The sequence below is a fragment of the Poecile atricapillus genome, chromosome 7, assembly GCF_030490865.1.
Source record: "Poecile atricapillus isolate bPoeAtr1 chromosome 7, bPoeAtr1.hap1, whole genome shotgun sequence".
NCBI lineage: Eukaryota > Metazoa > Chordata > Aves > Passeriformes > Paridae > Poecile > Poecile atricapillus.
The window spans coordinates 25,013,949-25,029,940 of record NC_081255.1 but is presented as its reverse complement, the minus strand read 5'-3'; the positions used below and the strand labels follow the sequence as shown (position 1 = coordinate 25,029,940).

The window sequence follows — 15,992 nt, the reverse complement described above, 5'->3', positions numbered from 1 at the left end:
TTGTTCACAGCGAAAGAACAAACCAACATAAAATATCTACCTGTGTAAACTGTTTAATGCCCACTAAAATGTTACAATCTAATTAATTTTTATTTGGAATGTAAACTCCCTGGTGTTTTAGGAACAGAGATGAACAAAACCTAGCAGTAAGTTTTAAGTTCATTGAATTTACACAAACAATTGCTTCACAGCAATAGAACCAAGAAGAAAGCTTCATCTGATTTTATACATTGCAGAAAGGAACTCCTACATTGAATTGGAAAACCTAAGAGGTGTTATCTGTATTGATATTTGATTCTTGACCCAAAACAATATAGACTTTTCTATGTCTAAGGCACAAATAAAATATATGTTAAATTAAAATACCAGCTGAAAATACAAAGTCTGGCAAGTGAACAATAATGCTGCATTAAAATGTGTGTGCTGTATAAAAATTACTTATTTACTAATAATGCAGAGTTCTAATCTTGTTTTGCAAAAAGCAATTTCCAAAGAAAAATGTTTCACAGTCATTAAATTTGAAGTACAGGCTTGAATAAAAGTATCTATTGGTCCAGTATGAGATACTGCCCATAAAAAATTGTTCCAAGACTAAGGAGGGCAGCGGAAAGAAATCCATTCCCAACTGCTATTCCAAGGCTTATTTTAAATGAAGCTGCTTACAAAGAAAATTAAAAAGTAACTCATAAACTGAACTTCGGTGGAGAATCACTCAGGTGAGCTCCAGGGGATTTTCTAATCAGACCTTGAATGGATGCTTACAGATGGTAATACAATTTTAAGTCTTGATCATAAGCATTAAAGCTCACTTGAATAACAAATATTGCATAAAGAAAAGCATGAAACCAGAAAACACAACAGGAATCGACTTTAGCAACACCAATTTTTTTGCCCAGGATTCTTTTATAGATCACAGATATGACCTGTATAGTAGCAGTAGTGAAAGCATCTGTAGTTAGACAGAAATTACTGGCAAAATAAAATACAACAAAAACCAGTGTACTCCTAAGAGTTAAAATACTATTTGTTCATATACATGTCAAAGAGAGACCAAGATACAATTTAATTTGGTGTCATCATCACTGAGCAGGAACTCTACTTCCAGCATGAAAAAAAAAAAAATAATCTGTGAAAGTTCCAATCCCTTGGCATCAATATTTTTGTTTCCATGAAGCATCTGCAACCTTCTCATTTCCTATCACAAATGAGATAAGCAGATCAATTCAGAGCCAAAAATAAGAAGCACTTGTGTGAAGTTTTTCCTGAGAACAAATTTCCCCTGAGATTCAACAGCAGATATGCATGTAGACAACAGGGGAAAAAAATATCAATTTTTTATAAAACTGTAAATAAAATTACCAGTGGCTTTAATCCTAAATAAAATTGAGTCAACCCTTAGACACAATAAGTGCTTAGTCCTTAGCTTCTTTTAACAGAATTCCCATTAAATGGCAGTCAAAGATAAACTAATTCACAATTCTTATCAATGTCTGCACAAAGAAATGGAGACTCCACAATCTGCACAAAAGCTTCTCCTCACCAAGCAGGGTAATACAGTCCCATCACAAAGGATCAAAAGCCAAAATTTCTTTCAAGGACAAGACGTATTTCTTCCCTTCTGCCTGAGAACAGAAACAATGCCCAAGTGTTAGGTTTATGAACACCACTGTGCCTTGAGCTCAAACAAAGACTCGAGTCAGCAGACACTTCTGCTAAAGTGTCTGCTAAACTGGCAAAACAATCCTGTAAACAGATTCTCCTCTCTCCTAAAAACAAGGATTATTGTAAATGTCAAAGAATATACAAACAACAAAATCAATGAATAATTTAACTTTCAGGGTCATATTTTTGCCACCTTCATACTGCACAGGTGTAATTTAAGTCAATTAATAAAGACATAGTTGCTACCAATATGCCACTGTATCCATCTATGCCTGGATATGTGAATATCTAAATGTCTTCAGTGACTGCAGTAACCATATAACTCATTTATAAGCTTTTCTCTAAAACAGTGATTATAATTTATTCATTTGTTCTCTGATCTTCTGGTGCTGTCCAGAATACCTGACATCAATTCTGACTTGATTCCCTCATTTCCTTCCAAAGGTCTTTACTAAAAGACTCCATATTAAAATGTTATTTTTATGATAATAAAGATGCTTGTAAATACACTAAATACTGAATGGTGTGATTTTAGCAACTAATAAACCTGTTTCAATTACTAGGCATTCCATTTTTCAGATGACAATTCCTTGCTCTGGGGCATTATAAAAGCTCCTTTACAATAAAACTGGAGTAAGGTACAATCATAAGAGCTGCTGCTAGCCCTCAATGAACACAGGCTACCAGATTAACAGAACAAACATCAAAGAAACATTGCTAGAGATGAAATCATTCCACTATCAGTGCATTTTTTCCAAGTAGCACCCCACACTGACATTACACACTCTTGTCCAGTTTTGTCTGGAGTTTAACACTCTGCTTGCATTGGTGAAGTGGTATTCTCTGAAAGCTGCATAGAACACAAAGGTAGTTTTGTCATTCGTGCACTTGTTTCATAATGACAGATAGTACTTTAAGAGTGCAGAGAAACACAGTTTGATGATTCTGAGCTGTATGCCCTTCAATGCAAAGAGAAGCAAATCTCTTGTTTAGCACCTGGGATATCTGGAAATCATAGAATCATATTCTGGTTTTGGCTATAAGAGATCTTAAAAGATCATCTTGTTCCAACTCCACTGTCAAGGGCAAGGACACCTTTCACTCTACCAGGTTGTTTAAAATCCCCTCCAACCTGACCTTGAATCCCTGCAGAGATGGGGCACCCACCACCATTCTCAGCAACCTAATCCAGTGTATCTCACTGGATATCTCACTCTTTGTAAAAAATTCTTCTTATAGCTAATCTCAATCAACCCTCCTTCAGTTTAAAACCATTACTCCTTGTCCTACCCCAAGAGGCCCCACCAAAAGAACTCCACATGCACAGGGAGACAGCCTTCCTGGAAACATGGAACTACACTTAAACCATTTGCAGAGTCTGACTCAGGTGTTTGTGCAATCCTTCTGCACATGTATGACCCTGAGTGGGATGAAAACAACCTGCAGAGGCAGCAGTGCCAAGTTCCCATCAAAGACAGCACCAGAAAGGCATATTAGAAAACTAATGTATTAGAAAACTAGGTTTTCTGAATCATTATTATTGAGCTCAAAGCATGACAGCTGTATTTTCAAAGGATAAAAGGGAAACAGGCTTGAGCATCAATTAATCAATCTGACAAGTACTGCATTTCATAGAAGTCTTCAAGCTTCCTGAAATGCAGCTGAAATGTTTTCTCAAGTTTTCATCCCACAGATTGAATTCTCCTCACTCCTTAGTGGATGTAACTTTTCCACTTAGTTTTTTTTTTGTATGGATTAACAAAGTAAAATCTCTCAAACTGGGTCCAACTGCATACATGATTTAGTCTTTAGCAGAACTGCCTTCTGAATGCTGTAGGTCAGCGTTTGTTCACTATTGTAACCTTTCTGTACTGTCTCTTCCATCCTGAAAGACAATCTGCTCTGTGAACTCTTCCATCAAATCCCACAGGGGAAATTCAACAGGGATGGCAGGACCTACACAATCTATTACTGGCTTTTAATCCTGTTGAGCTGGCAGATAACATATCCAAGTGATAAACACACAGAGTGTACATCGAGCCCATTTCCACAAGACAGCTTGCAGTCACCTCAGTAAATTAGGACCAGCTGAATGAGCCCCTTAGAAGCAAAAACTTCACTGGAAATCTGTCCTGAATGGATTGCTGGGTGTTTGGACAATGAGCAGATACTGGAAGGTGCATTCCAGATGTGCACTGAAAATCAGCTTCTTATTATAACTCTTGTTAAGTATTTTTAGCATTAGCTGAATTAGCGGATATGTCAAACACCTACAAGAGCTTCAGAACACAACAGGACTCAGTAAATGTCAAGACAAAAATTACCCAAGTATCAATCAATTAACTAATTAACTTATTTTGGCTACAAACAGCTGAGAATGTTTATGGTGGATTACTTCTCACACCACGTAACAAAAATCATTAGAGAAAATCTTCCTATACAGACACCTGATGAAGATGTGTGTGGACTGAAACTGAATCAGAAATTACATTTCAAAAATTCTCACACTCTCCACAGTCCACCCTCAACAGTCCCATCCACTTCTGGAAATTTAAACACGTACATAGAATGTTTTGAATTGCTGTCTTGCTTTTACATTCATAAAAATCCAGACCAACTAAAAGGTTTTAAAACATGTTTTATTGGTAGAAGTGTTTACTATGTGTATAACAAAAAGTGAAAATATTTATGATGTAACTCCAATAGCAAAGACAGTATTTTTTCCTGGAAAGAAATACAGCATCATCCTATTTTCCAGGTACATAATGGACTCCATTAACACTTGAACAATTTCAAATTGTAAAAATTTATAAGCTAGACTTCTAAATCATTGGAAGACTAGGCTGTTAGTCTTGAACCCTCTTCCCCCACTGCACTTTAACATAGTATTTATAACAGAACATTTGAAAATAACTTCTGAGAGATAACTAGATTTAGGGTTCGTGGGACCTAACTGTAAATTAAAAAACTCACAAAAGACACAGCTTAGTGGAATTAAAAAGTTCTAAATGTGGTTTCAAAGGTAGTTTTTTGAGTGTCCATGTTTCTTCCTTCAAAGAGCAGCATTTTCACCAGGTTTCAAACACTACAACATCACTACAAAAATACACTAACCACAGCACATCATTACTTGATGTGGAAATGAAATCACTGAGACTCTACATGACCTGTCCATTTATCTATTGTAGTTCTTGAGGAACAAAGTCTTGCTGGGGGATAAAGCATTTTGGTTTAGTTTCAAATAGTTCACCAGCTTGGTGGTCTTCATTGCTTTGTTAGCTTCAGCTACTCAGCTTCCATGAATAGGAATTAAATAAGGCTTTAAAAAACATTTCTTTTAAATAAATGCCTACCATCATATCTACAATAACCCACTGCCTTTCTTATAGCACTAAAGCTATGTTGCCTTATGGCAGGCAGCATGAGCAATAAAAAATATCTATCAGAGAAAAATAAAGAACTGGCCCTTTTAAAGACTCTTAAGAACCACCTTGACAGGCAGGACAACATTTACACTCTGTGCTGCAAGAAGGCAGATGAGCTTGCTCAGGAAGACAACTGCTAGGTGTGAAGTCAATAACACATATCCATTCCTCCAACACAATAACATTCAGATATGTTCCTTGGTTTCCCAAAGCATCCAGTCAGGAATATATCCAAAATCTTTGAGTGTTTTGCAAATGCCTAATCCTAGCCTTGGACAGCACCTTAGTGCTATCCTCAAGTGCTCTGTAACAAACAGTAAGCAGCAGCAGCTTTCCCCTTAAGACTAATAATTATTCTAAAGAAAAGCAGTGCCACACCAAACCCAGGCACTTCTGATAGAAGAGTTCTCTTGGCTCCTTCATTTCTATTCCGCTTTTGGAGAAGAAATGCAGTGTACTGCATCTTTTCACTGCCTGCTTAGCTATTCTAATATTCAAGATATGACATTAATGTGGCTAATACAGTATTTGCTCTTACTCTTGTGACAGGAAATCGAAATCTCACATGGACAAGCTGAATCATCTAAGCTGCTGATGCAATGCCTACCTAGTTATTGATTTAAACAAAAGAGGTTTGTCCATTGCAATACTCAACTCTGAGAGAAGTGATGATTCCATTTTCTCAGGCCAGAGAAGTGCTATCAGACCTCTGATGCCACTCCTATCCAACAAGACCTCTGCAGAACTGGTCACTTGACTCCACATCCCTTTTGTCTGTGTCTGGATCTATCTTTTGGCTCAGTTCTATTATTATCTAATAAGCACATTACAGAATTGATCCCTTGATTCTATTCCCCTTTACCTGCTTTTAGATGACTATTTGCCTTATTTTCAACATCCCACATTTTTAAACATATTTAGGATGAAGGCACAAGTGAACTCAGAGGAACAGGTGGCCAGGAGCTGCCATCTCCGATGTGGACACTGAAAGGCAAAACGATGGCTAATGAAGAAGTCAGGTAGAAGCAGCTCTGGCACCAACAAGAATCAGCTTATGGCAGGCAGTGAGACACCTATGGGGCACTGACAGATTCGTTCTTTCTGGTTTCTTTTCCTGCCTCCTCAGAAAAAGGACCAAGAAGAAAACAAAGGCAGAACTACGCATGTCATAAGAGAACATCTGATTCCTCCGCATCTACGCCCTGGCTTCTTCATTACCTTTATTTCTCCATAGAAAAGGGAATAAACTTCAGAAAATGAAGTCTGAGGATCAGTAAGAATGCCTGCCAGCCAACCATGCACTCTGGACTCTAATCTGGTTAACCATATTAGAAGCTCCACAGGCTAGAATTGTCCATATTTTCATTAGAAAACAGCACTTTTTTTTTTTCTTTCTTCCTGCCACAAGACAAAGAGACAGCAACAAAGGAAGATGAGAAAAGGAGTCTGAGGTCTGCAAACAGTAACTGAGTTTTTAATGGCAAGTTGCAATTACAACTTGTAATTTAGTAGTCTTTACCAATGTCCTCCTCAGGAACTTTCTTCAGCTCCCTTGACAACAGAGGCACAGGTCAGAACTACTCTAAAATCAACCCTAAACAACATCACAGAACAGGTGTCAATAAGCATTTATGTATACTGATGGTTCCCGATCTTCTAGAAGTTAGCAGCATTCCATCCCTCCTTTAATAAGAAGAGGCAATGATGCTTACAGAATGTATTTGGCTATGATTGAGCTATACTTGCTTTTATACAATATGTAATGTGATAGTAAAAACTCCACCTGATTGCAAATGCAATCTCCATTGATAGCAGTAAGTCCATTTGATTCAGTTTATGTGCTTGAATTTTTAAAATAAACCTCCATCATCTTCAGACTAAGTTTCATCCCATCTTGTAGGTTTTGACATGAAGTTATAAAGAACAGCTTTGAGTGTTGTGAGCTGTTACTCACAGGGTCCATGGCTGGGGGAGCTGCAACTGAGCTGTGATCAGCAACCTGAGAGTCAGAGCTGCAGAGAAAACTGAGAAGTGAAGTGACAACTCAACTCCAAAAACTTTATTCTTCACTTGTCAATCAAAAGGGAAGACTTATGGCAAAAATAACCAAAGAACACCAAACTGTTCTGCAGTCTACATACAGGGCTCATCACAACAGGGGTACTGCCTTTACTAGCACTGATGTTACCTAGAGGGAAAAGAAAACACTTATTATATTTGAAGTACAGAAGTTCTAATTAGGAAAAAAGAAAGATCTCTCCAGTTTCTAGGTTTGCCACGCAGCAAGGAAAGCATGGTAACAGCTTCTCTGCAGCTGTGGAGACAAAATAAATCTGAGTAGCACTCTGGGGTTTGGCCAGTTTCTCCCTGCTGCTCACTGACTGCTTTCCAAAAAAGAACAGGGTGAGAAGTCAGTGGAAAAGATCCTTTGCTATTCCTTCCAAGAAAAAAAAAAAAAAAAAGAAACAAAATATAATGACAACATGAAAGGAGTAATAAGCTTTCTAACCTATCATTTATAAATAGTCTTGGACCAATTTACATGATTTTACTCATAGATGGAGGAGAAATACCCACATATGCATAATGTTACAAAACCTCTCTCATATGACACACCCAACTGTGGTAATGCAATCCCCCAAAATTGTAAAAATACAAGTATCAAACAGTAGTGAAGGAGGAGGCTTGTCTATGATCACACTATTCCAGGCTGCTGCCAGAATATTACCTGGGTTTGGCAAACACTCCAAGAACAATCAAGAGGGAAAGGCACAGAGTTCTAGAAGCAAAAGAACTCAGTGTGTTCTGTTCCAACCAAAGCTCAACTTTACATTTCAAATACTTCTACATGGAAAAGAGATCAGATAGTAGAGAATTTTTACTGCCTGTGCTAGCACAGGCATATTCCACAGCTGAAAGTTGGCCATTAGACAAAACAAGCATTGAAATAAGATGTCTTATAGTTTTCTAACGGCAGGAATAATTAAACACTGGCAGAGCTTTCAGAAGAGGTGACAAACACACCATGATCTAATGCTAAGATAAGATCAGTTTCTAAGAGAGATGTTTTACTTTATCTCTCAGGAAAGCTCCACAGACTGCACATGTGGGGAAATCACATTGGATAACCTCAGTATTCCATTTTGGCTTTGGGACATAAAGAACTTCGAGGTTTCAAAAACAGATGGAGAAAAAGGAATATTTTTGTTACTCTCAGAAAGCTTGTAGCACTATACTTCCAAGAGACAGACATTGTTAAATTAATTGATTTTAAGTCAGTTAGCTTGTTCAAAGCTCAATAAATACTTCTATCCAAGCAGAAATTACTAAATGTACTGTCTGAGGAACACGCAGGATCTCCCTTCTCCAGGTAGGTCAGAATTTACAGCTGCAGGTAGCCCATTGCACTGGCTGCCCTATAGAAAGAGCTCCCACACAAAACTAAGCTGGACTAAGGAGGTTTTTGACCTTTCCCTGTACTATGTTTGCACTTTTCCTGCTGGCATTAACATTCCTATACAACAAACAGACACAGCAGCGGAGCCTTCAGGTTTAGCAACATTTCAGTCCAGGTCTTCATGAGTAGCAGCTGAGTTAAACCTTATACACAACAAATGGTCCATCTTCTCCAAAATCTTGCCTCTGCAACTGGTATTTCCTCACCAGAGCCTTAGACTGTTTGTTGAGATTCCACAAAGTCATGGAATCTGTTGATAAATCCTTCCCTGGCCACCCTCAGCAAGAGGGGGAAGCTTGTCACAAGTGATGGGGTCTGTTTCTGACCCCTCCCTCACCTTGTCACATCTCCAAGCAAGCATCCCTGGGCAGCACTCCCTAGTTCCCTTCATGCCTTTAGAGCAGAAAATGTCATTCCATGATGATCAGTGCCCAGTATTCTCTTTTTTTACTCTCTCTCAACCTCCATCCCACTAGACCTGCCACAATACTTCAGTTTTCCTCACATCTGTTTATCATCCCTCTGCTTTCAGAGGGAGACAGCATTTAAAGTTGTTAGGGACACATTAGCTCCCATTCCTCATGAAAAAAAAAATAACAGAGATATTCCATACAGACAAGTAAAAGCAAGAATCATGCATTTGCCCCATTCCAGTGTTCTCCTAGATTTTAGCTGATTTCAGGTGTTATCCTAAGGTAGATCCAGCCTTCCTATTAAATAACCTTCGCTCTAAATCTCCTCTTTTGCATCTATTACATCTCTTGGGGAAAAAATATAAGAAGTACACATATTACCTTTAGCATGAAGATCCACCTCTTGCAAAACCTGAGTCATCGCTTGATACCAGAGGATACAGTGAGTTACTGTTTGCTACCCACCCTCTGCAGACCAACCAGAGTCTTGTATAACTCCATCACAACCCTCTACGTCCATCTCTTCTAGAAACTGAAGAATCCTTCCTATGAGAACTCTGTCCTCTACCTGAAGAAAAAAAAAATGCTAATAAAAGCAATTCTGACAAATATTGGCCGTGATCCATGTGAAATCTTTCACTATAAATATAACTAAAACTAATTACATCAGCATGATATGGAAACAGCCTAGTGCTTGAAATATGCCTCTGGATGAGGGTGACTGTCATTCATAAGCAACAATCACTTTCACCTCAACTTCCTATTTTTCTCCTTCAATGCAGTTACCAAACATACAGTGATTAATCTGATCCTTTACGGAAATCCAAGTGGGCTGTGTTTGACAAAGACGCCCTCACTCAATGAAACTGAAGGGTCACGGAGTAAGAAGGACAATTTAGTCACAAATTAATGACTGATGAACAGGAAATAAGTTGGAACAATTGGCCTCTTTCCCAAAAAAAGAAGGATCACCAGTGGAGTCTCACAAGGATCTCTTCTGGGATCAACACCTTCCATATCTTAAAGCAAAACCTAGTAAACAAGCTTGACACTTACGTGACAGAGTTTGCTGACAATACTTAAAAATTATTGAAGATTGTAAAAGCAATGGCCAAAGATCTGAAGAAGACTTTAATGATACTGTTTAAGTGGGCTGTAAAACAGCAGGTAAATGTAAAATTATGTATAGTATTAAAAAAAAAATATGTAGACAATGACAAATTCTGAAATAGTTATTACCACTTAAGAGTGACTGGAGTTATCATGGTTCCACAGAAGTGCCAACTCAATGCTTAAAGATTGTCTAGAAAAAGCATGCAGAATATGAAAGAATGAAACCTAATATGCCATGTAAGTTTACTGGGTGGCATATGGTGAAATACTGTGGCTGGTCCTGGTTATTGTAACCAAACTCCGTTCCTTGGATTCCTGCATCACTGCCACCAATCAGGAACACACCTGCAAAAGGTGCAAAGACAGCAAGGACAATGAAAGGGGTAGAGTAACTTCTTCCTGAAATGCTTCTGGAAAAGTCACAAGTAAGGGATAGTAAATAAAAGAAAAATTCATCAACCCATAAGTCGCATAGAATAACACGGATTTTCCTTTTCACTGCCTCTTCCAATACAAGAAGGAACAAGCAAGGCATGAAACCAAGCAGTCAGAAAGTTTAAAAGCAAACAAAAATAAGTGTTTTTTTCCACACAAAATGTGTTTAAGCCCTACAACTCTGCCACAGGATGTTGTGGATGCTACAAGCATACATGGCTTCAAACACTGATTGGACAAATTCATAGAAGAAAAAACCCACTGGGGGCTCTAAAAACAAATATCACCTCTGGTTCAGGAAACCTATGAGCCACAAATTACTGGAGGCTGGGAGAGGCATTTCCTTAATACACATTATACTCTTCTCCAAGCATCTGTTCTTGGCAGCTCGGAGAGGCAGGATACTGGGCGAGAGGGATCTTTAATGTGCCCAAGTACAGTCATTCTTACATTCTTGCGTAACACAAGTGCAAACATTAATCGTATGCACGTCGGAACTATAAGCACAGCAAAGGACCAGATTTTCAAGGGCCTTAAGGTCAGTACAGTGATTAACTGCTGCAGTCGTAGTTTGATAAAGACTTTTTTCAACACTGGAGTAGCTCAGCCTCTCCCAAACTTGTGCAAACGTATGGCAAACAAAGAGATCAGAATTTAATCCAGAATGGTTTGCTGCAGCTGTGCACACTGTTGCACTGCCACTGCTGAGGGCACCTTACAGGCTTGGGAATTACAGGGCTACTTAAATCACAAGTGGCCCCAAAGGAAATACTTGTCAAGCTACAAACTGGATCAGTGAAAATGGAGTATCTCACTGTCTTCTGCATCTCAGAAGGCCTTTTCTACCACATGCACACTACCAACTACCAATATTTAAATAAATGCTGAATTATTGGTATTAAAGACGTAAATGGATTGTCACATTTGTCCAACACAGCCATTTATTTGCAGTTGTTCACCAGCAGTTGTTTCCCACACTTACAAAACCTTAAATGAAAGACAAAAGGCGAGAGGGGATGAGAGGTTGTCCTCAGAAGTTTGGGGAGTATCTCACACATGGCTGAGTAGAAGCTTTCTTAACTTTAGCTGAAAATCTCCTCCTCCATCACACCGAATACCTGCCAGCACACAAAGATCTGCTCTTACAAGTCACTTCAGGTCCTAGTCAGAGACCCAAGTTAAACACAAAATGGCACTATTTCCCATTAAAAAGCCTCGTGCATCTCAAAAACTGACACTTCTGAATTTGCAGCCTTCCCTGGTTGGCAGCATTGGGGTTGTTTCAGCAAAACTGCCCAAGTGTTCAACACGTTATTCAATACACAGAATGTTCTCTGTGCACAATCTCTTAAGTTTCATTCACACTACTAAGAATGGAAATAATTTCCTTCCATTTCCTTGTCAATATCATAAAACAATACCTTGAAACAGTACAACAAACGCCTCGCTACTGCATTTGGTTGCTCTGAAAATTTGTCTGTTTTACAGACAGCTGGGAAGATATCGGGTGAACTCATCTGATTTTTGATTTTTTTTTCCTGAATAAAGATTGTAGCATTCCTTAGTTGTTTCAGGAAATAATAAACATCAAAAGCAGCAGCCCCTCTTAGGCACCTAGCTTAACAAAGCACTAGAGAATAAAATAATAGAGGTCTCCTCTTCAAGGGCCCAGTCTGATAAATCTGTATTCAAGAGATACTCGCTAGTCAAAGCCAAAACCCAAGGCTCCTATAATTGAAGGCAATGTAATGCAGCTTTTCTAGGAAAAAACACCTAAGAAATTATTTTTAAAATAGCATAAACCTGTGCAACTGCAACAATGATGTAAACTTAAAATGTCTTTTTGACAACAAACCTAGGTTTTCTCTTCGCTCCAAAAAACGACAAAACAGAGGAATGAATTACTGCATCCCAGGAATCTTCATACTTGTGATATTTTCTCTTCTCGTCAAATAAACAAAAAAATAGCATTAGTTGTTACCTACATTTTTCAACCGCAAAGTGTCACCTCCCATTTTTATCTCTTGTAAAACTAGGATTACCAAACCAAAGCATTGATGATCCCAAACTTTGGTTTAGGACCTCTTTGGTCTCTCGTCCTTGTAATCCTAAGCAGCAAGCAGATCCTCTTTTTGTGGATATGAAAGACATAAAAGTGGACACACTGAACTTACACACTCTCACATGTAACAAGCCTGTGCATTTTCAAGTCTCTGCAGTACAGTATGTTTCCTGAATAAATAATTTCTGGAATTAAGACCTAAAAATGCTGGAAAATGCATCATAATTATCATCACGATGAGGAGGGACCTGCAGACGGTAGACGTACCAGAAGCATGTACGCTGTGATTAGTAACACCAGCCGGCACACAGCACACACCCGATTTCGCTGCATCCTCCCTCGCCTCGCCCGGCACGCGGGCAGGCTCCCGGCACCGCGGCTCCCGCACCACTCACTCACTCACTCACTCACTCACGCCACGCCGGCAGCACCGACACGGACACGCCACCGCTCCCACCCCTCCCTCTTCTGGGGGCATCTACCTGCGGGAGCGCACGGAGCGTGCGAGGATGCTCGGAGGCTGCCGCCGCAGCGGGCGCCGCCGCTCCCGCTCCGCGCCCCCGGCCGCTTTCCCCCGCCGGAGCTCCGCGCTCCCGGCCCGGCGCGGACCGGCCCCGCCACGCGGGGCGCGTCTCCATAACAACGGCGACCCCCGCCCCGCGCCCTGGCTTTACCCGCTCCGGCGCCCCCGCGGCCCGGGCGTCCTCCGGCTCCTTCCTGCCGCCGCCCCCCAGCAGGGCGGCTCTGCGCTCCGCCGCGCTGCCGGACACCGCCCGCCCGGGCTCCCTCCGCGCCGGCGGCGGCGGCGCCGCTTTGTCCCCCCGTGAGCGGCCCTTCCTCATCGCGGCGGCTTCTCCTCCTTCTCCTCCTCCTCCTCAGCGGCGGCGGCGGCACGGCCGGGGCCCCATGGCGGGCGGGGCGGGCGGCGGTCACGGAGCGCCGGGGCGGCGCGGCGGCCGCGGGCACCTGCGCGCGGGGCGCGCGGGCGCGGACATGCCGCGCGCTCCCGCTCCCGCCGCCTGTCAGCGAGCGCGGCCGCCGCGGCACCGCCCCCCGCCCCGCGCGCCGCCCGCTGCCCGCTATCGCGAGAGCAGCGGCTCGAGGCCGGGAGGAGGAGCGAGGCTTGTGGGCGCTGAGGGAGGGCGAGGGGGAGCCCAGGTGGGGCGGTCCCGGCCGGCGGCGGCCCCGCCGGGCAGAACCGCATCTGCGTCCGTGCCAGGGCTGCCTGACAGGAAGGAGGAGGCTGGGAGGTGTGAGATCGGGATGCGCCCTGCGGGAGTGTCGCGCGGGCGTGAGGGCAGCGTTTTTGTCTCCCTCCCTGGCGATGTTCCAGAGCCGTCTGGATGCCATCCTGTGCCCCGTGCTCTGGGGCGACCCTGCTTGAGCAGGGAGGTTGGAGCAGATGAGCCACTGTGGTCCCGTCCATCCTGACTCGTTCTGTGATTCACAGAATGGCAGAAATGTAGGATCACAGAATCGCAGTCACAGCACGGTTCAGGGAGACTCCACAATCTCTGTGGGCAATCTGAACAAGTGTTGATCACCCACAGAGTTAAGTTCTTCCTCATATTCAGGTAGAACTTTCTGTGCGTCATCCTGTCCTTATCGCTGTGACCCGGGATCAGCTCAGATGTCCAGCAGAATCCAGCTTCCCAGTCAATAAATTCTTAATTGTCCCTGAAAATCTCGGGTGAGTGCAGGACCTTGCCGGTGTTTTACACGTAGACACATTGGAGAAACGCCACAGATTTCCTCCAGCAGGACACGGCGGGATCCAAGCCCGCAGTGTCGGGGTGAATGGAGAACCTCTGGGCATCCCACATGCCTCCACAGGAACTCCGAGCTGCAGGAGAGTGTTCACCAGCTGTGCCCCTCCACTTCATAGGGTGTGGATTAAGATGTAGCTCATCATCTTCTTAGTAGAAAAGACAAACCTTCAGAGATTCATTAACTCAAGGAATAATAAGAGAGTATCATCATCTTGTGTTTCATCTCAATAATTCACACCCTCTCAGCACTTTTGTCTTTGCAAATTGTTTCTTGAAGGTTTAAGTTACCAGTTTCTGCATTCATTTTTCACAAAAGCAACCTCGAAGTTTTGGGGTTTTTTCTTTGCTATTACATAGTCAGGAACCTTGCTGCTGCTGCAGAAAAAATAATTCATTTTTCCTTTTTACCAAGCTGAAAAGGCTCATACATCTTCAACCAGGAAATCTAATTGTTTAAATTTTTTATTCATTTTGTACAAAGACAACAAAAATGCACTTCCCAAAGATTTATTGAAGTAGAAGAGTGGGAGCATTTTAAAGTAATTATTAATGTTTAAATGCCTGCTGAAAACTATTTCAGGATGCTGGATTAGTCAGAGAGGTCTTTTCCCATCATAATTGTGTATGATTGGGATGGACAACCATGTGGAACTTCCCAGCTGGGAATTCTGCTCTAAATAAATGTAGATAATGCAAATTTATGGCGTCTTGGCATCCTTGTTAATGTGAGTCTATTAGGATGGCACAGTGCCTCATCATAATTTGGCTGGATCTTTGCCCTAATTTGCATAGATGCCAATTAGTTGTTTGTTGGTTATGGCCTGTGGGACACCTTGCTCTGGCTCACACCTGTTCGCTTCATTTGCCAGAAAGGAATTCATGCATACAAGAAGGAAAGTCACAATGAGGATGTGGATAACATTACCCATCTAACATATTAAAAAAATAAACAAGTTAGAAATAAATCTTCAGTTGTTCATTTTAGACAGAATTGCAAATAATTGCCTTTTGGTTCTGTATTTTAATTTAAAAATTTAAAATACCTTTCTCCAACTCAAAAAGCCATTTGGAGTTAATAGGACATTTTATCTGTGAAGAGATTGTGATTGGTTTGCTTCTGGCTCATTTCCTTCTCTGTTTAATCCCCATTTAGTATTTTGGACTCAAAATGTCTTTCTAATATTTTTGAAACAAAAGAACAGTGAGGTTTCATGTTAACAAAATAGGAAAAATACTCCTCATTTTACTGATTCTCACATATTTTTTTCCATTTAAACATGTCACTGAATATGACCTGAATCTGCAGACCAGTCTGAGTGACCTGATTTTTCTTTTCCATATGAGCTAGTTTTCTGAACTTTTTTTTTTTCCCCAGCTTTAAATAAAAGTGAACAGATCATGAGAGGCTTGGCAGGGAAAAGGGGTACAGATGAATGAGGCAGAGCGTGGTGTGGTGCCACATCTATGCTCATGATGTTTGTCTCCAGAAATCTATCACATCAAAAAAAGAAGAGTAATTAACAAAGGCTTATAAAGGGGATGATTCTTAGGCAATCTACATTGACTAACACAGAGCAGGGCACCACAGTCTGTGTAGCCCATGTGCTGATACTCAGCTAATGCAGTGTCTCTTTGCAGTTCCAAATATTTCCTTTC

The 15,992-nt window shown here is 41.3% G+C and overlaps 1 protein-coding gene across 4 annotated transcripts in view; it reads right to left on the bottom strand.

Moving 5' to 3' along the window:
* Positions 1-13,570, bottom strand: part of MAST2 (microtubule associated serine/threonine kinase 2) — a 188,364-nt gene extending 174,794 nt beyond the window's left edge. For all 4 annotated transcript variants that reach the window (XM_058842382.1, XM_058842383.1, XM_058842384.1 and 1 more), the window contains exon 1: positions 13,242-13,570. In XM_058842382.1, coding sequence (XP_058698365.1) covers positions 13,242-13,409 — 168 coding nt within the window. In that variant the 5' untranslated portion in view covers positions 13,410-13,570. The remainder of the gene's footprint in view (positions 1-13,241) is intronic.
* Between the last annotated feature and the right edge of the window lie 2,422 nt (positions 13,571-15,992).